Source organism: Onychomys torridus, chromosome 10 (genome assembly GCF_903995425.1).
Source record: "Onychomys torridus chromosome 10, mOncTor1.1, whole genome shotgun sequence".
In the NCBI taxonomy this organism is placed as follows: Eukaryota; Metazoa; Chordata; class Mammalia; order Rodentia; family Cricetidae; genus Onychomys; species Onychomys torridus.
The window spans coordinates 33893918-33915134 of NC_050452.1; the positions used below are offsets into that span (position 1 = coordinate 33893918).

Genomic DNA, 21217 nt, shown 5'->3' on the forward strand with positions numbered 1-21217 from the left:
AACTTTTAACTTATTATTCAGTTTTTGTTTGCTTGTTTTTGCTACCAGGAGCCTTTGGCAGTTCTGTATGAATTTTGAAGATTGGCTTTTTCATTTCTACAATATAGGCCACTGGAATTTTTAGAGGAATTATCTTGGATATGAAGAATGTTTTGAACAGTAGTGATATCTTCAAAAGATAAAATCTTATTTATGAACCCAGGATCTATTTTAAAGTTTATTCTTGATTCTAGCCCAAACCATGCAACACCTTCCAAAGTTACCATGGAACACACTGGACCCAAAGTGTCCCAACTGCTGAACAATTGCACTAAAGCACATTTCACTGCAATTCACAAAGCCACATTTTATTTTAGTATAAATAATAGCCATTGAGGAAGAGGCAAAACAAACTTTTGCCTATCTGTATTCAATTGGAGAGCCATTTTCTTCAGACATTGATGAAGGACTTTGGGCTACATCTTCAAAGTGGCAGAGGACACAGGGACAAGCACACAAGATTGAAAGCATAAAAGCATATTCTCATGAGGACCAGGCAGTCCTTATTGTTGGAGGACCAAATGGAGTCATCATTAATGTAAGTTGAATCAAAGTTCACAATGTGTAAGTCCTTCTTAAGATACACATGGTTCAGCCTGTTCACTGTTCGAGCGAAGGAGTACTTAGAGGCACAGCTGTAGGCCTCCAAGCTGTACACTTTCTTGAAGTGCAGATCAAAAAATGGATTGTCCTAGAAGAGAGAGAGAGAGAGAGAGAGAGAGAGAGAGAGAGAGAGAGAGAGAGAGAGAGAGCTGGTTTATTTTCTGTTCAAAGTCATTTCTAGGATTCCCATGGTCTGCTGGCTGTGCCTATTGACTGTAAAGTCAATGATAACTAAGCTACAATCTGTAGAACCACAGAGGTTGGGTAATGAGTAAGAGACTGGGGGTTGAAGACTGATAGATCTCCACAGGAAAAGGAAATAGAATAGATAGTTTTGGACAGGGTGAGGTAGAGACTGGAATGAGAGGATCAAGTGGAGACAGAGAGGGAAGAGGGGATGAGGGAGGGAATGTGAGGAGAGATAGCTAAAATTAAGGGCCGTTTGAGGGGGTCACATGGAAACCTATTACAGTAGAAGCTTCCTAAAATATATACATATATGAAGGTGATCTAAATGAAGTCACCAAATAATGGGGAGATGGAACTGCAACTGGCCATCTCTTCTCACCAAATGAAGCTTCCAGTTCAATTATTGGATTATATACAATTGAGTTGAGTTGTTGGCCAAAGAGGTCCCATAGAAATCCTCAAACTGGAAGCACATGAATTATGAGCCAACAGCTGTGGAGCCCCCAACTGGATCAGGCCCTCTGGATAAGTGAGACAATTGAATAGCTTGAACTGTTTGGGAGGCACCCAGTCTGTGGGACCAGGACCTGTCCTTAGTGCATGAGCTGGCTGTTTGGAACCTTGGGCTTACACAGGGACTCTTTGCTCAGTCTGGAAGGAGGGGACAGGACCTGCCTGTACTGAATCCACCAGGTTTAAATGAATCCCCAGGGGTGTCTTGGTCCTGGAGGACATGGGAATGGAGGGGAGGGGCTGGAGGTAAGGTGGGGGTGGGTGCGGGACGGGGGAGGACAGGGGAACCCATGGCTGATGTATAAAATTAAAACTAATAATAATAATAATAATAATAATAATAATAATAATAGTAAAAAGAAATCCTCAAACAACTGGGCTGTCACCAAGACTAGGAATAGGTTGCATTCCACAAACTGATTTCAAGGCCCCAATTGCTGAAGACAACACTTACACAACTCATTGAATGGGGAGAAGAGGGGAGTCTACATAGAGCCTTTGCCCCTACCTTCTCGGGCCTTTGTTTCAGGAAGGTACTCTGCACTCTATGAGAGGAGACATGTTAACACCTACCCAGCCACACCCTTTGATCTCCAGTGGTGTCCTGCCTGCAAGATATGCTGGTGCAATGGTGGTACAGAGTCTGTGGGAGCAACCAACCAACACCTGATTTGACTCAAGTCCCCCTCCACAAGATGGAACCCATACCAGACACTGCCATTGTGACCAAGAACCTGAGAGTAGATAGCCAAGGGTAAAACCAAATACAACTGTCAATAAACAAACAAACAACCCCCCCCAAAAAACCCCAAAACTCCAAACCTACTAATAAAATTACTCCTAATGACATCCTGCTATATCGTAGATCAGCTCTAAATGGGATGTCTTCATTAAATCCTTCCTCCCAGGGCTCAGGGAACCCTGAGGAAGAGGAGGCAGAAGAAGTAAAAGAGCCAGAGAGGATGGAGGACACGAAGAAAACAAAGCCCTCTAAATCAACATGATAGGAACACATATGAACTCACAGAGACTGAGGCAGCATGCACAGATCCTGTGTGGGTCAGTATCATTTGGGTTCCTAGGAGAATCCCCAATTGATAACCACTTGCAAATGAAAATTGGCTTCCCCCAAGGGAGTCTCACTAGGGAATCAAACTACTCTTAAGGGTAGGCTGCATGCCCAGCAGAAGATGGCCAAGAGAAAATCAACTCCATGGTATCTGTGGAAGTTCCTTGTCTCATATTGTGTCAGGGCTCTTCCTTTAAAAAAAGAAATCTTATTATTTTTATCTATATTTTATCTTTTTACCTTTTAGATTCTTTGAGTATATATTATGGCTTCCAGTTTAGTGTTTTTATGGGATTCCTGAGTGTGCGAATGAGTGGATCTCTGTTTCTTGTGCCTTCTCTTGGGCTCTTATCCTTCTGTTTGTTTTGCCAATTCTGATGTATTAGTTTTTGTTTTATTATTATCCCGTAGAAGCCTGCTTGTTTTCTAGTGAGAGAAAGAAAGGGGGTAAGTCTAGATGGGGTGAGGGAGAGCTGGGAGGAGTAGAGGGAGGGGAAACCATAATCAGGATGTATTATATGAGAGAAAAAAGTCTATTTTCAATGAAATGAAAAGAAAAAGCAAACAGGAGCAAAGACCGTTTGGAACATCCACGTCTTTTTAAGTTGTATAAATAAAACGTTATATAATGTGTAGTTATCATGTCTGTCCAGTACATTTTAGAGGATGGGTAAGGATGGAAGAAGAGAACAAATCCTCTTGTAGACTTCTGGAGGGAGCCATAGGTTTCTCCCTATGTGGATCAAGAAATCGATCCCTTCTATTTGAGCAGCCCCGGACAGTGGGATCAGGATCCACCTCTGGTGCATGAGCTGTCTTTCTGGATCCCATCACCTATGGTGGGAAGCCTTGCTCACCCTTGATGAAGAGGGGAGGAGCTGGGTCCTGCCTCAGTTGAATGTACCAGGTTTAGCTGTCCACCCCCATGGGAGAACTTACTCTGTTGGAGGAGGGGATAAGGGGTAGATTGGGGGTGGGGAGCAAGAGGAGGCATGAAAAGGGCATCTGTGGTTGGTATGTAAAATAAATAAATAATAAAAAAAAGAAATAGGCCCTTCATGCTACTTTGGAGGCAAATGGGGACACACTGGATGGCAGACAACCCTTTGACACTGTGTAGTTTGCCAACTTGATAATTTTGAAGTTAGCAATGTGGAATAAGCTTTGGCAGAATAGTGAGAGCCATGAAGTCATTTGACAGATATGGACAAATAATCCAATACTGACATAGCTCTTGCTGTTTCTAGCGATTTTTTGTTATGTGTTAAAATCATGGCAATCCCTGCTGCTATTAACAGGAAAGGCAATCCTTTGTAGTAGTGTCCAAAACACATTTCCATTCACAAAATACATTTTTCTGCCCTGTTCCTAACTAGCCTGAAGGGCAGAGTTCACATTATTTGTTTTGCATTCCTAGTATTTATCTATAGCAACTGATAAGTTCTCAACAGTTGTGTGCTGGGCTGGTATTTGTGCATCTATGAAAAGAGGGATGGGGTTAAGCATTACCCTAAATAACAAAGAAACTGGCAAGGTCCAAACCACACAAGAATACTAATGATCTTTAAGTTCCTGTTTTAACTATGTGTAAATTATTTATCTGACTTAACAGCCCTCCCCTTTAGATCAGTGGTTCTTAACCTTCCTAATACTACAATCCTTAATACAGTTCCTCATGTTGTGGTGACTCCAACCATAAAAGGATCTTCATTGCTACTTGGTAACTATAATTTTGCTACTGCTATGAACCACAATGTATGTAAATATCTATGTTTTCTGATGTTATTAGTGACTCCTGTGAAGGGGTCATTTGTCTTCTAAAGGGGTCGCATGCAACCCACATGTTGAGAACCATCGCTTTAGACCATCATTTTAGATTGAGTTGCTGTGGCATGTTCGTGAGATCAGTTGTATAAGCTGCTAGTGTACAGATTAATAAATGGATGGTCCCTATTTCAGATCTGCCCAGCCTTTGACACTTACATTAAAATACTCCCTTAGTTTATGCAATCAATATTTAAAAGACAAAACAAAACCAAGCTCTAGACTAGAGGCCCGAGGGGTGGTTCATTGGATAAGTGCTTGCTGTACAAGCCTGAGTGTGAGTTCAAATCCCCAACACTCATGTAAGAAGCTAGGCATGGTGGCATGCATCTCTAATGCTAGTGCTGGGAGGAGCAAGCAAGCAGAGATAGGTGGACTCCAAAGGCTCAATAATCAGAGACTGTTGGTACTGGCTATACTGTCTAGTCTAGCCACAATTAGCAAGTCCCAGATTTGTTGAGAGACTTTGCCTCAAAGAAAAGCAGGGAACAGCCAGGCAGTGGTGGCACACACCTTTAATCCCAGCACTTGGGAGACAGAAACAGGCAGATTGCTGAGTTCAAGGCCAACCTGGTCTATAGAGTGAGTTCCAGGACATAGAGAAACCCTGTCTCGAAAAACAAACACACACAAAAATGGAGGAGTACTTGAAGAAGATACCTGAAAGTGTTACATGCACCCTTTTACGCTCACACCAATGCTTTACAAAAGTAATATACAGGTTGACCATAGTAGCACGTGTCTATACTCTTAGCACTCGGGAGGCCAGTAGGAGATGCATAATGAGTTCCGGGACAGCTTGAGCTACATAGTAAGACTTTTTGCAAAACAAAAATAAATGCCGAACAGTGGTGCAATGATTTCAAAGGCAGCACTCCGCAAGTCACACCTAACAACTATTTTCTAGCTATCATTGTGGTAATTGAAGGACAATTACGGAGAATCTCAACCGAAGGAAATCACAACCTAGGTTGTGCCTCTAGGTTGTTTTCTCTCCCAGTTCTTGCCCCTCATCATGTGGGGAAAATCTTTCATGTCTTTGGAATACTTAGAAAAGATTGATACTTTCCTTTAGCCTAATAATCGAAGGCTGAGCAAGTGTCTGTTAATAAGGTAACTCATGGATTCATAGTAATCCTTTGTATATAATTGGGGTAATAGTTTTCAAAGAGGTGACATTTAGGTGACCCATGTAGTTACTGGCAGAGCCAGGACAACAACCGAGACCTCAGTCAGCCCAATCCACCTTTGGTACAGTAGCCTATCTCTTGTTATACTGGTCAGTCTCTAAATCCAAAATTATTTTTGTTTCTGCTTTACAAATTAAATTTAATTGCAGTCCTTTCCATTTTAAAATTGACAACTGGCTTAAAATTGCTCTATTTGCCACTGTATCATTGCCAGTGATTAAAAATCACCACTGTAGGCTGAGTGGTGGTGGTGGTGGCAGTGGCGGTAGTGCCACGCCTTTGATCCCAGCACTCAGAAGGCAGAGCCAGGAGGATCTCTGTGAGTTCGAGGCCAGTCTGGTCTACAGAGTGAGATCCAGGACAGGCATCAAAACTATACAGAGAAACCCTGTCTCGAAAAAGCAAAAACAACAACAACAACAACAACAAAAACAAAAACAACCAACCCCCCCCCAAACTTAACCACTGTATTATCACTATTGATAAAAATAACAATAAGTACTTACTCCTGAGGATTCAACCCCAAGAGAAAGGTGGAGCTTCCCAGAGGAGCCAGGAAGAGAAGTCTTTAAGAGAACGAAAGACTTTTTGGGTAATACAGTGTTTCTCCTAGCAATTGTAGGTAGATCCTTAAGTAACGAGAGAAGCAGAAAGGGTGAGCTTTCCTTTTATATCTGGTTCATTCTCGACGACCATGATCTTCAAATTGAAAAGGGGATAATCAATAATTTTGCAATGGAATTAGAGGCCAAGAAAAGTAGGAAAGAAATAGAACACAGTTAAATGCTTCAAATGGAAGAAGGCTTCATGTATATGTTCCCAGACACTAGCCAAACTCAGCAGAAATAGCTATGACATAAGTAATATTTGAGAACAAGGCAGGGGAGACAAATGGGCTAAAATTGAATGTGGATGGCTAATTTCTAAACCACAGATTGGTAAACATACTGTAGATTTCTCATTAAGAGTCAATGCAATATAAAAATTTGGTAAGTGCCAAAAAGTATAATGAGGAAAATAGCTCAAAATTTGTACCAATATCACTTAGGGAATTATTATTAAAGTTGTTTCATATGTATACTTATGTGTAAAATATAAGGTTTAACATTTTGCATTGGGGTACAAACTAATCTAATTGTATGCTTAATAAGTTTCTAAGTCCTCAACATTTAGGTAAACTATATTTTCTGAAAATTTGAGTTCTTAGGACACAAAACCATGACATATCCCAATTCTTTGACCAAGAGTCTTGTCGGTTTTAAACATACTCAGTTTAAAAAGTGATATTTGTAGATGACCTAAAAGCTAATAACAGAGTGCATAATGGTTCAGAAAATGACAAAGTTCAGACACTTTGACTGGAACAGTCAGTCAATGAGTCAATGGCAACATCAAATGTTTATGGCCTAGATAAGGAAGGAGTCCCCAAAACTTAACTAGAAAAATCTGGGTTTGAGAGGGTGGCCTGGGAAATGTCACCTGTTGGAAAAAGTTGGCATTTAAAGTTGTAGGACTGACTGGTAGATTTGTGTTTAACCTGTCAAGAAGAGCTTAGGAAAGATGCTTTTAGATTTAATAGACAAAATTCAGATTCCAACTCATAAAAGTAAATCATAAAAGCCAGTGTAGATCATCTCAGGAAATTAATCCATATCACTTAAGAACAATATAATGTCATTTTAACACTTCGGACATGCCAAGAATCTATAAAGCAGGACATTGAACATAACGATCTCCAGTGTATCGATCCTGCGCTACCTTTATAGAATGCTAACACTCACGGTATCTGCTTCTTTTCCGTCAATCATCTGGAGATCGCTCAAAGACCACCTTTTTGTCACTTCGTACTTTTCATCCAGGCCTACTCTGTAGTGCTTCACCATGATGATTTCTACCTCATCAGTTTTGGTCACTGCAGGGCAGAAAAAAGACTTGTTTATACAAACTCTTACTTTATATACTCTCCAAGTCACATTGCAGTACTTATTTATCTCCCTTTTATTTAATGACCTCTACCCAAATCCTAAGTACACTCCTAATGTGAGTCCCAGTGTAACCTGGACTTTCGCCAACACGCTTCCAGATCTGCTCAAGACATTAACTTTATTTTGTGACAGTTGTCCGTCAGAACACCGAGCAGTGTGCTTTGAACTCTGGGCTTTGTGGTGAGGCAGAAAAGAAAAGGCTGAGCATGAGCAGACAGTCGAGGACAAAATGTTCACGCGAACGAGTCAGACTCTCAGGGGATGAGCATATGAGAAATGAGGTACCAATAGTAAACAGCTCTGCTCACACAGGGATTCAGTGTCGAAGAGCGGCACTTCTAAACCTGCTGTGAAACGTGACATGCAGACGTGCCTGTGACACATCTTCCAGTGACTTGTTTGATAACATTTGAGATTGTCACCCATGTCCCTCCAACTCCAGTGTCCACAATGTGCCACCAGCATGGACGGTGTCACTATTCTGCTTTGAAAGGCACAGGGAGAATCCTTCCATACTTAATGTGAACAAAACGAGAACAAGAATTTCCTGGCTCTGAAATCATTTGTCTCTGGTCACATTGGAATACTGAGTTGTTCTATTAAAATGATCAATGATTCAAAAATTACTCAGTATTTAGCAAGTGTTTGCTATTTGTTGAATAGATTATAAATCCACAGGGAGACAGGTGAGAAACCTGGTTTCTGCTCTGATGCTCAGGATTTCAGTAGGAGGACAAGACTATCCACGGGTCATATCTACTAGGTTCTTGTAAGGAAGTGGCGGAGGCGATAAGATGCCTGGAATTTTCTTTGCAGATGGTTAATGTCACCTGGCAGGTCGTAAGCTGATTGTGTCTTCTTGAAGTGAGACTGGAATTTGTTTTGGGAAAAGATTCCTTGGGTTCTGGGAGGTTTCCTTTGGCAGGCTGCTGTGATTTGAATGGGTTCCCCAAGTTCTTGTGCTGGAAACTTCATCTGCATTGCGAAGATGTTGAGAGGCCAGGCCTTTAAGAGATTAGGTCATGAGGTCAGAGCCCTCATGAATGGATCAATGGTGCTATTGCAGGGGTGGGGTAGCTTTTGTGGGAGAATGTTCCTAATGAAAGGATTCTTGGCATCTCTTTCCCCTCCCTTGTTCTCACTCTCACACTCTTTTTCTGACTTCCACTACAGATGATGTAACAAGGCACTCACCAGATGTGAGCTCCTCAACCTTGGAATCCTCATCTCCTCCTAGAACTCTGAGAAATAAATCTGTTCTTTATGAATTACTAAGTCACCCATAGTTTGTTATAGTAGCACAAAACACACTAAGACATGTGACCTTCTAGCCATGTAGCTATAAAGCAATACATTACAATATGGTCATAGCTGAGTGACAGGAGCAAACCATCCAGTGGGGAATTAGAGGATCACTATGTGGGCACTTCTAGGAGAGGGACAGTATGAGGAAGCTGACAGTGGAAGCTGAATTTTACCAGGTGAAAGGAAGAGAATGGAATGTGTAGATTGGTGGACAATAAGATTAGCTAGGTTTGGAAAGTTGTTAAAATGTTCTGAATGACTTTGGACTTCAAAAGAAGCAGAAACCACTCTGGGGTTGTGATGTTTAGCATTCATCCTCTGGAGAATCCAAATCTGGGGAATCCAGAAGTGACCAGTGGTGTCAGAGTTAACAGAGTGAGTCCTGCCTCCTAGAGAAGGGAGTCTGAGCCAGTTGATGAGTCCAACATGAGGGCGTTGGGTCAGGTGTTCCGTGCAAGAGCCTACAGTGACACCTAGCCAATAGTTCCCCTTCTCTTTGTGAGCCAGGATTTAATAACACAGTGTCCTGTGCAAGAATTTCTCTGGCAGCACAATGCACAGGACTCTTTAGGGAATGAAGTGGAGCTAAAGGACCTTGGGGGAAACAATGCTCTCAGGGGGGCCTCTGTGGTGCAGAGTCCTGGAGTCAAATCCTGACACCACTGCAGTGTGGTTTACAAGAGGCAATTAGTCTCCAGAGAATAAACGCCACTCACTGGTGTTCGAAAGGGGACACGAGAGTAAAACAGACTCACACGGAAAAGTTGAAGCACACAAATGAGTCAGGAGATTGGCCAGTAGACACTCACAGTTGAAGGGTTTTATTTAGTTTGCTAAAGGCTGGTGGTAGGCTCAGAATGGTGTGTGGGTGGTAAACAAAAGTTTAAGAGGAGGCTTTGATGACACTGGATTAGGATGCTACACTGTGGAAAGCAAACAATTGTAGTGAGTCCAAATGGATGCGGGCCAGATGGTGGGATGCATTTGATGGACAAGTTCAGTGTCTGCAAGTTACCTCAGAAGGGACTGAGATGGAAGCTTCCTAGTCTTGGGGTGATTTGAGACTTGTGTCTGTGGAATGGTTTTCAAGGTGAGACTCAAGGGGACATTTTCAGAGGAAAGAAGTGAGAGAGTGGAGAGACAAGATGATAGCTAAGAGGCTGGAGGAGAGAGGAAGAGGCAGACCCAATGGCACGACGCCACAGAAGTCAGATAATGAGAAGAACTCCGAGTTTGAGGCTAATCCTGTGGGTTCCCTGAGGTGAGACAGAGGGGCATGGGTCTGAATCTGAATCTGAGGAAGATTGTTGACTCCCGTCCTGAAGGCTGTTTCATTATGGTGACTGGAGAAGGTGGTTTGCAGAGGACTCCATGCCCTAACACAGATTGCATGTTTGCATGTGTGCTGTGTGCTGGTCCCTGGGCCAGGGGAGAGGTTTTTTTGTTTGTTTGTTTTTTGTTTTTTTGTTTTTGTTTTTGTTTTTTATTTTTATTTTTTGGCCAGGTAAGATTTTAAAAGCTAGTAGGAAGAAAGGCTAAAGGGTATGATGTAAACCACACATCCTAGGAATTTTGAAGGGAAGGGATGGTACATTTGGGGACAGAGGAAGTAACTGAGGTGCATGTCTGGGGAAGACATCAACTATAGGTCTTAACTTGGGGTCAGTGATGCTGAGACCCTGGGATCTTCCTGACATTGTGAGAAGTTGGCATGTTTCTGCACATCTATACTTCTGTAGCCCCAAAGGAGACCCATGCACATGGGCCTAGATGTTAGCCTTGGGAAGATGGAAAGAGAAGAGGACAAGGAGTGTGCTGGAGGGCTGAAGAAGAGGCGCTGAAGGTTTTATAGCTTCCGCCAGGAGGCAGTTGTGTCTATCTAGTTAGAAGGTCCACCATCAGGACTGTTATCGGCCCAGCTTGCTGTCTCACTGGCCATAAGGGGCCGAGAGACAACAGGGATCAGGAGATTTGGAGAGGTAATGGGACATCGTACAAAGGTATGATTTTCAGGGAGCAAATCCCACGGCATAGTCTACGAGTTATGAAAGCCTGCTGATCGGCTGTGGAATCACTCATCCACTTCATTAAGCCGATAAATATTTAAATGTCCCCTGTGAATCAAGCACAGTGCTAGGAATTGGAAAAAATAATGAATTCCCATAAGGCATCCTTCCTGCTCTCACTGCGACTGCAGAGAAAGGAGGCTTCAGAAGAAAATAGCGGAGGGTGCTGCTAACAGTGCTGTGAACGCGCACTGTTGGACAAGGGCCTAGAAGAGGGGCGTGGCCGGGACCGTAGAGGAGGGGCACAGCCGACTGAGCGCAGGAGGAAAGGCTCAGAGAAGGAGGAATCAGAGTTGTATCAGGCAACCGAACTTACTAGAATGAAGAAAGGGATAAAGGTGATTTTAGCAAGGCATGGGTGCAAAGGCCCCAAACACCCGGCGCTTCCGAGTCTTGGCAAGTATTTGGCATTGTTGACATGAAGCAAGAAGGTGGACAGGTAGTAGAAAGAAGGTGAGGGAGCAGTTAGTTCCTGAAAGGCCTAGAATAGGTTCAGACATCATTCTGAAAACTGTGTACACATGGGGGTGTCGCTGAAAAGCTTTAAATAGATGGAGAGGCCACATCTAGAATATTCTCTCTTTTTTTTTTAAATTCAAGTAAGGATATTTATTCTTTAGACTTTATTCAGAAGTTTATACACACACACACACACACACACACACACACACACAACCTTGGGTATCGGTCCTGCTCAGTCTCCCTTTTTGAGACAAAGTTTCTCATTGTCCATTCTCACTGGGTAGGTGAGGCCGCCTGGCCAGGAGCCCAGGAATCTGCCTGTCTCCACCTTCCTAGTGCTGAGAGAGCAAACATAATTTTTATTAATTATATATATAATATACGCAGTTAGGTAATTTATTAATTAAATATCTTTATCTCATGACTTAGCTTATATTCTGCATATTTATTTTATTTTTTTGCTTTTTTGAGACAGGGTTTCTCTGTATAGCTTTGGAGCCTTTCCTAGAACTCACTCTGTAGCCCAGGCTGGCCTTGAACTCACAGAGATCCGCCTGCCTCTGCCTCCCGAGTGCTGGGATTAAAGGCGTGTGCCATCACTGCCTGGCTGTTTCTTTTATTTTTGTCAGTTTCATGTACATGTACAACGTCTGTTCTTGTATTCATTCCCATCACCTGTCTTATCCCCTTTCTACTCCTACTGACTTCCTCTCCCTGCCTAGCCCTGCCTCCTACTTTCTTGGTGTGTGTGTGTGTGTGTGTGTGTGTGTGTGTGTGTGTATTGTGCAGGTAACCACAGCTGTGGCAGGCCCATGAATGCAACATTCAGAAGACTGTATTTCATAGCATACCTCCTCATCCTCCGGCTCTTTGAATCTTTCCTCCTGCCCTTCCTGCTATTCCCTGTCCCTTAAAAGGGGTGTACCCATGTCCTGTTTAGGACTGAGCACTCAACAGTCACGTATTCTCAGCACTTTTGAGCAGCTATGAAAACATCAAAACACTCTTTTGGCAAGTTCCATAAAGGATGGGTTGGAGGCAGGGAAAGGAGAAAAGATGTTAAGAAGATAATCCCTACCAGTCATCCAGTTCTTACAATCATGGTCTTTAGCTTAATACTAGACTCAGAAAACATAAGGATGTGTCTGAAAGTTAAGCTTTTCCAAGATGATGTAGTGCAGAGGGAGAACAGCCTCCTTCCTTTGACAAAATAGCCTGCTTAGTGCTAAGGACATTCCAAGAGTTCTCTTTAGCCAAGAGCCAAAGGAGTCTGCTGAGGCTGGAGTTGACCCAACCCCTAATTTCCATGCCTGAGCTTTGCTGCCAGCTGGAATTAAGTGGCTGTCTCCACATTAATGCAGCTGGAAAATGGAAACTTGTCACATCGTCTTAAGAACCCAACTGCGTTTTACAAAGTGTAAGTGTTAGAGAGTTGTTTTCTCTTAGAGGATCGGGTTTGTAACTATGGATCAGGGTGATATCTATGGAACTGATTTGAAACTATGGTTTAGGGATGATATCTATGGTTTGGGGTGATATCTATGGACATGGTTTGTAGCTATGGTTTAGGGGTGATATCTATGGTTTGGGGCGATATCTACAGTTCTGGGGAACTGCAGAAATAGCCTGTTCTGGATTTAAGATTTTATTCTAATTTTTCCAGGTTTTATATTTGAGTAAATATTTTCAGAATTCCAATCTTTGCAATTATCACTATTTTAATTTTAAAGCAAGCTTTGTCATTAAGGTATTTTTCCATCACCTTTAAAAGAGCTACCAGTATTTAGGAGGTTAATGGAAAGAAGACCAGTCATTGATTTAAAATAATTAGACAGGATCGAGGAAACGTGAAACTCACAATCAAGCCTCCCAGAGATGCATTAAATAAATAGATGGTTCTTTTGTTTTATAATCTGGTGTTATGTCATGGTTTTCATCATTTAAATTAAATAATGGAAGAAGTTATCATGAAATACTTTTAAAAGCCTCAGTGAAATGTCACACTCTATTGCTAATGCCTTCTGTTTGTTGAGAAGGCTACAGCTGATTTCACCGTATCATATTTTCAAATAATATTTTTTCTAGAAGTATCTTTATAAAATCCATTTCAGGCCACACTATGAGTCTTTAAAACAGTAAAGACAATAGGCTTTATGCAAGTTAGGGCTTATGTTATTGGTGAACTTATAAAAATACAAGACATATGGAAGAGAAAGAAACTGATTTTGTAGAAACAGAAGTATCAAAGAAACGAAACTAGCTACCCAGTGGGCTCTACACAGGTTTGTTTAATCAGCTCCTTTCTAGAATATTCCCAGCATACCTACTGAAAGCCACATGGTAGAAACCCAAGCGCAAATGGACCTGGCTTTCAAGCCTCCGTTTGTCATCTACTGGTAGGTGATCTTGAGCAACTGTAATTTGACCTTGGTGTCCCTAAGAAGTGACGAATGAGCAAACACATAGGAAGCTCTTGAAGTGCCTGCACTCATGTGCTAAGAGGTGAAATTATTCTTCTCCGTCAGAAACACGGTGAAGTGGAAAGAAGTTGGGTTTAGAATTGGAACGATTATCTGTAACCTTAGACTAATTAACTTCTTGTGATCATCATTTCCTCATCTGTAAAACATCTCACCCGCACGAAGATGACAGGAAATAATTCACAGAAATGGCATTAAATGAACTCATGCCTGACTCTGGGTAGGCATACCTCACAGCTCCCCCTTTTTATCTCATCTACAAAACTTCATCCTAATAATGTAAATGATTAAGCAGTTTTCCTTCTTTAAAACTTTAAAGTTTCTGTGCATGCTACAAATGGTGTGGCTTGGATTGGCAGATCATTTTGTGTATATTTATGTATATACATTTATATATCCAAAGTGTTAAATTAACCACTGGGAAAATCTGTCTCAAGTAACTAATTGATGAGGATATAGTGTGTATTGTTGATTTTATTTATTTGTTTAGTGTGTGTTTGTGTACTAGTGTGTACACAGTTATAAGTGTGTGTGTGTGTGTGTGTGTGTGTGTGTGTGTGTGTGTGTGTGTGAGAGAGAGAGAGAGAGAGAGAGAGAGAGAGAGAGAGAGATCTACTTTGGTAGACAACATTTCACATATCACAATTTTGATTGTAACCGAGTTATGTAATAACTTTTGTATTGTATGCAATTTTAGTAAGATGTACATTTGTTTTATAAATCAGCTCTGTATTAATCCCTCTTTTCCACAATAGATAATGAAAGGGCATTCCAAGTATAATTTCTGCAAGTGTGTTCTCTTTGGGGCCACACATTTCTATACTGTTGCAGAATCAAGTATGTCCATAGCTATTTATAGAATGAAAACAAATACACATGCTGCCTGTGTTCTGTTCTGTGCTCAGGATGTGTACACGGCAGCTTGGATATATTATGGCCCAAGTCTCGCTATGTTGGCATGGTGATAACAGTTTTATGTATATGAAAACTTTTCAGAATAGTATCCCATACTTTCATGCTCATAAATAATCATCAATTAGCAGGACTGTTCTTAATTTAGTGTTCAAAAGCTACTCAGTGAAATCAAAACTTTTAAACATTCTTTAGATTTGTGCTCTCTGTGAATAAGATCCTGGGAAGTCACAAATTTACCCAGGGGTTCTGAATGAAGCCTCCAAAAGTACTTCCAAGCAGCTTCTTTTGCATATTATTTTATGTAATACTCATAAATGATGTGACTAAATTATTCTTTTCTTTGAATCATGAAGAAAAATGTTCTGGGTGGCATCAAAACCTAGTAAGTAGGAAAATACTCAGTCCTCATAACTCTGACAAGTATCACTTATTTTCAAATAGTACTTAGGAGTGTCTATATTATAGATTAGGATCAGCACAAGGGAGAACATTCAGGCTTTTTATTCTCTTTGAGGTTGGGTGACCTCACAATATTATACATTCTAAATACATCTAAGTAAATGACTGTAAACATGGGCTCAGTAGAACATTTAGAAAAGGGACCAAGAAAGGGTAATATTAGGTCGCAAGGAAGTACACAATGCAGGCCAAGGACACCCGAAACGTGAAAGAGGGTATGAAGCAAAATGTTTTTCTAGTTTCAACTCGGTCATTTTTTTCTTCTTTCTTTGTGGCAGATAAGCTCATAAAAATGTAATTGTCAGTGAAAATGTAAAATCTAAGTAAAGCTCCATGTCCTCAGAATGGTCACTCCTGCTGCACAGAAGTTCACGGAAATGAAGAGAGATTCACAGAGACTGTGGCAGCAGGCAGAGGACCCACACGGGTTCCAGCTAGAAGGGGTCCCAGCATTGAGAGGGGGAGCAGACAAGGGCTCCCACCACCAACCAACCAAAAAGTTATTTGCAGTTGATACCTGCTGGCAAAAGGAAAATTTGTTTTCTCCAGTGGAGTCTCAGTGGGTATATGAACCATGGTCCATGGCAGGCCAGCCCAAAATGAACTCAGTGGTATTTTTGTGGACTCCCACCTCCAATTTTGTTGGTATTTTTTGTCTTGTTGGTCTTTTGATTATTTATTTTAATTTTCTTTTTTTTTTTTAAGGAGGGAGAGAAGGAAGGGGTGGGGAGAGGGAGGAAGGGAGAGAGAACATAAAATTGAGGGGTAGGCAGGTGGGGAGGATCTGGGAGGAGTTGGGGTAGGGGAAAACATGATCAAAATGTGTTGTATGAAAAACAATTTTTAATTGAAAAAGAAATGTAAAAACGTACAGAGTTGGGGCTAGCCAAGTATTTGTTTGAGTGGGTGGCTTAATCTAGCTGCATGCTGTTTTCATTTGGGAGTTCATTACAATAAAGTGACTTTTATTAAAAAAATACCCATGATTGAAAAATGTTTTCCCAAAAGTATAAGAATACTTGAAATAATCTACATGAGTATATGCATAATTTAAAAGGTAACAGAATATACCGAGTCTTTATTATATATTTTATTTTTACTATACATATGTATTTACATATATATTACAATATATATATATATATATATATATATATATATATATATTCCAGTGTATATATTGACATCAAATATCTTTCTACATATTTTAAAACTTAAAGCTGCTTCTTTTAAGGCCCTACTTTTATTGCTTAAAAAATAAACTACCTTTAACAAAAATTCAGGAGGGAGAATAGTAGGGGAGCACCTGACAGGTGTTTAAAATTTTTATTAATTCTTTGAGACTGTCATACAATGTATTTTGATCATATTTCCTCCCTCCCAACCCTTCCCAGATTCATGCCCTACCTTACCTACCCACTCAACTTTGTGTCCTTCTGCCCTTTTTTAAACGATTAAGGTTAATTTGTGGTGCCCATACGCTCTTGGGTATGTGGCCGTCCGCTGGAGCATGGGCAGCCCACCAAGGGCCATACCCTGAAAGAGACCTGGCTCTCCTTCTTCCAGCGGCCACCATTTGCTAATAGCTCCTCAGCTAGGGAAGAGGGTCCTAGCCACCTCCCTTCTCCATGGTGGGATTTTATGTAGCTCGAGATTTGCATAGGTTTGGACAGTGTGCTCTCACAGCCACTATGATTCCATATGTGTAACTATCCTGTTTTTATTTCTGTTTCAGAGATGTCAGCAATAGGGTCACAAGAGATCATTATCTTATCTCCAATTTCACAGCTGCTAGGCAACCAGTCAGGGCCAGACTTCACAATAAGATCTCATGTCAAGAATTCCCAGGTCTCTCCCACCACGTCCTTTTACTTCCCTTGCAGTTTTGGCTAATGCTACAACACAGGCTATCAGACTCTTCTTATTGCACATGTGACCTTCCCCCCTCACACCTGCAGGAAGCAGAGCTCCTCCCTACACTGGAAGATACTGCTTTTAACTGCCAGGAACAGTGGTGTCTTATGGTGGGATAAACTAGTCCCAGGGAGAAATTCCCATGCAAAGCCTGAGATGCAAAGGATGTAGGTCCCAGGGAATGACCAATGTACTTTGTAGCTACCTACTGAGAGGGACATTGAGTTTATGGTGTCTTATTTTGATATCAGCCATAGAACCATCAAGATTTAATAGAAAACAGTTCTTGTTTTGAGACCACTACAAAAGATGGATCCTACTCAGATAAGAAGGAAGTTCAACCATGGTTAAGTATCTTAATTTCTTTAATCAGAAAAATGCATGATGGAAAATAACTACTTTGGACCAATGGATCTCATAAATAGGAACCATTGGATTAAAGAGGATGAAGAGGCAATCATGTAACCTCTACTCCCTGAAGATTGACAGTACTTCAAGTATGGAATCATCTGCTTCAACAAATGTCCAATGACTCTTGATTCATGTCAATAGATACTTTCCAGGTAAAGCATGGTCCCAGTCTTCGGACTGTCAAGATTCATTTAAACTGCTGTTTGGTTGAAATGTTTTTGTAATGGTCATTTAAAATAAAGTGTTACATTTTGGGAAAGTGCTCCCAGGCTGATGGACATGAAGTCTAGCTACAAAAGTGAGGAACTAACAAGGCTTAATGAGTCAACTTTATGTGGAATATCATGAAATCATGTCTTCCTCATCTAGAGAAGAGCTTGACTTCCTTAGCACACATCTGAGTCACTGAATATTTTCCAAATGCTTAATTGTAGGATATATATATATATATATATATATATATATATATATATATATATAAAGTTTAATTAATTATGTAAATATAATTTTTTTTTGTTTTTTGAGACAGGGTCTCTCTGTAACTTTGGAGGCTGTCCTGAAACTCACTTTGTAGACCAGGCTGGCCTTAAACTCACAGAGATCCACCTGCCTCTGCCTCCTGAGTGCTGGGATTACAGGTGTGAGCCACCACTGCCCAGCTAATTATGTAACTATTGAAGGGAGTCACTAAGATATGTTTGGTAAATTAGATTCATAACTTACCATGGCTATTTTACTTTTAAAACTTTTTATTTTAAAATACTGCCAATGCTACCTAACGAGAAGCAGGAATCATAACAGGTAAAAATTATTTTTATTAGAATGGGCATCCTCTTTAGAATAGTGGGTAAAAATACCTTTTGATTTGATGATTGGGTGATGAGGATGCAATGTGGTCTATTAAGTAATTATCATTTACCTTTTCACATAATTTATTGTATGAGCCGATTAAGTCTCTTACGTTTGTTGACATAACAAACCCCCATTCTTCATATGTGCAGTATAATAAGCTTAGGCATTAGATAAGTATTATTATTCTTATTGTTGGATAAATACTTCTATATTTATTAGAAATTATAACCTTTTAAAGAATTCTTAGAACTTTCTCCAAAGATGCGTGGCTTCCTCCAGGCATGTTTAGAAATGCTCTTCTAAACCAGTTTTCAGGAGGATAGAGATAATGAGCTGTATGAAAATGGGTGTTTGCCTTTCAAAAGGAACATCTGCAGCCAACACTAGACTTTCTGAGCTCTTTTCTCCTAATCCCCTGAAGAGTACCGAGAGTCTTGGGCCAGGAAAAGAGAGAGCTGCACACCCAACTCAATAACGACACAAACGTTTCTACTTAAATTCACAAAAGGTTTGGAAAATCATAATGAATGCAAAAGCCGGCGCACAGACAGTTTTCTTGTATTTTAAAAACAGGAAGGAAATTCTTTTAATAAATACTTTATACTTCAGATCTCTATATTAGGGCTTGTTCCCTTATCTGTAAAGTTCTATCTTCATGAACTAATTTCTACTATTAAAGTATTGGCAATATTTTTCTGTAAGAGAATGTTTTTAAAGAGAATTTCTTTCTTCAAAATTAACCACCAGAAAGTCTCAATAGTTCCTAGGAGGACAAGTCTAAGGTTCTGTATCTGATCCAGACAGAAAGGCATTGGGAATGGCTGTATAACTTGGTTCTGCGATGCATTTAATCATATTCAGAATGCTATTGGATTTTTAAAAGTGAGTCTTCTTCATACACCAAATTTGTATGCTGTGAAGCAAATTAGATAAAACATTGGAGGAAAAATAAACCAATCAAACCAAGAAAAGTACAGACCCAGTTTCTCTTCTGAATCATTAATGCTGTCTAATATATATAACGTTCACCTTAGTGCTTTTAAAAGTCTGTAGAATATACATTCCTTAACCTGGCTAATTGAACCCTCAAGAAGATCCATGCATTTCTGAGTCGGGTAGGAAGACGGACATGATTCCTCTATACTCCTAATTCATTCACCTTTGAGCTCTTTCCATTTTGAAATGCTACCAGAAAGCAGCCCTACTTACCTGACACACAGAGGTAATACCTGTCCTGGACCGAGAACTCTATCTCAATAAATTCGCAGAGATTCTGCGCCAGCGGCTTGAACAGTTTTTTCTCCAAGTCTTCCTTCACCAGCGATGACATCTCGGGTTCCACCTGGCTCGTGTTTGGGTTCAAGCTCACTCTATGCTCGCTGCTGCCGCTGCTTGCTGCCGCTTAGATGTCTCCTTCGGGTGTGCAAGCCTCCGGCTTCCCACTCTCTTTACCTTCTCACTCGGAGAGAAAGGCCAGGCTCCGACACTGGGTGCCTGCTCAGTGGCAGCCCCACCTCAGCAGCCCAAATCCAGTATTAACCCCACTCTGGCATCTTCAGCATCCGGCCTGCTGCAAGCTACTGGCTGGGAGCTCTCCGCTGGCGCGCTGATGGGGGAACCTATTGATGAACACTGACAGATGGCCACAGATATACTTGTGGAGTCTCCGGGTCGGCAGCCTTTCCCCTTTCACAGCAGCACTATGCAGAGAAAGACCACTACTTCAGCTTGAGGCCATTATATAAATCAGCTGTCTGGCGCTATTGATTGGGATCATCTTCCATTAAGAACTTCGCTTTCACTGCCCAGAAAAAAAGGCATCCGTGTTTACTCCTAACACTTCCAACAGGTTTCCTCTCTCTTCCCTTTGCCCTCCTGCAATGCACTCAGTCTTCGCTTCCAAGAGTTTGCACAAATTCCTAGGCCTGAATTATTTTCAAGATGGACATTTAGATGGGTCCACTTTAATTCTGTTTGTGCCTCCACTCAAATGAAAATATACTAGGCACCTGCTGGGGTGAAGCATTCATTACATTTGTTTCTCAGGAGGATGAATTTCCTCTTCTCAAGGAGCTTATGATCTAACAGAGGAGAGACACCAAGTAAGTATTTGAACCATGAAAGTAAGACTACTGCATAAGAAAGAAGGGAAAGCACAAGAGGATGGGCGTTTGCATGAAGCGTCACTCACTGTCCTGTTGCTGGGACACCATAACCAAGGGAACTTCAAAAAGAAGGCATTTGATTGGGAGCTCACTGTTTCAGGGGTCCATCATGGCACGGAGTGTTGCAGCAGGCAGGCATGGCTCTGAGAGCTTACATCCTAATCCACAGGTAAGGGAGAGAGAGAGAGAGAGAGAGAGAGAGAGAGAGAGAGAGAGAGAGAGAGAGAGAGAGACAGAGAGACAGAGAGAGAGAGAGAGAGACAGAGAGAGAGACAGAGAGAGAGACACAGAGACAGAGAGACACAGAGAGAGACACAGAGAGACAGAGACAGACACAGAGAGAGATTGGGTCTAATGTGGGCTTTTGAACCCTCAAAGCCCTCCCCAGTGGCACACCTTCTCCAGTAAGGCCACACCTCCTAATCCTTCCCACACAGTTCTATCAGCTAAGGATCAAACATTCAAATACATGAGCCTATGGGTGCCATTCTCATTCAAACTGCCTCAGGAGGGGTCTGAGGAAGTGGCCTGTGAGAGGTCTGGAGCAAGACTGGCCAGAGAGCACAGAGATGGAGGAGGAGCCAAAGCCTCCTAAAGCCCAGGGGGAGCAGTGCACTGAGTGTTTCCTCTTCAAAATTCACGGGTGCTTAAGACTGGTTACGAGCACAGACTGCTCTTCCATGTGGCACAGATTCAATGCTCGGCATCTCCCCAGTGGGTTTCATTCCCAGCACTTATTTATTGGCTTGCAACATTTATAACCTTAGTTCCAAGGA

The 21217-nt window shown here is 41.3% G+C and overlaps 1 protein-coding gene across 1 annotated transcript; it reads right to left on the reverse strand.

The window, feature by feature from the left end:
- Nucleotides 1-463: 463 nt before the first annotated feature.
- Nucleotides 464-19606, reverse strand: Exoc1l (exocyst complex component 1 like). The gene is made up of 3 exons (XM_036200571.1): nucleotides 19486-19606; nucleotides 7209-7339; nucleotides 464-730 (listed from the first exon to the last, which is right to left on the reverse strand). The coding sequence occupies exons 1-3, from the start codon at nucleotides 19604-19606 to the stop codon at nucleotides 464-466; spliced, it is 519 nt and encodes a 172-aa protein (XP_036056464.1).
- Nucleotides 19607-21217: the final 1611 nt, after the last annotated feature.

Excerpts from the sequence above, each read along its gene's own strand:
- Exoc1l (XM_036200571.1), bottom strand. The coding sequence starts at position 19,606 with ATGTCATCGCTGGTGAAGGAAGACTTGGAGAAAAAACTGTTCAAGCCG. Across the intron at positions 7,340-19,485 it reads GTATTACCTCTGTGTGTCAG|TGACCAAAACTGATGAGGTA; the intron begins GTAAGTAGGGCT and ends TCTGCCCTGCAG. Across the intron at positions 731-7,208 it reads ACGGAAAAGAAGCAGATACC|GACAATCCATTTTTTGATCT; the intron begins GTGAGTGTTAGC and ends TCTCTCTTCTAG.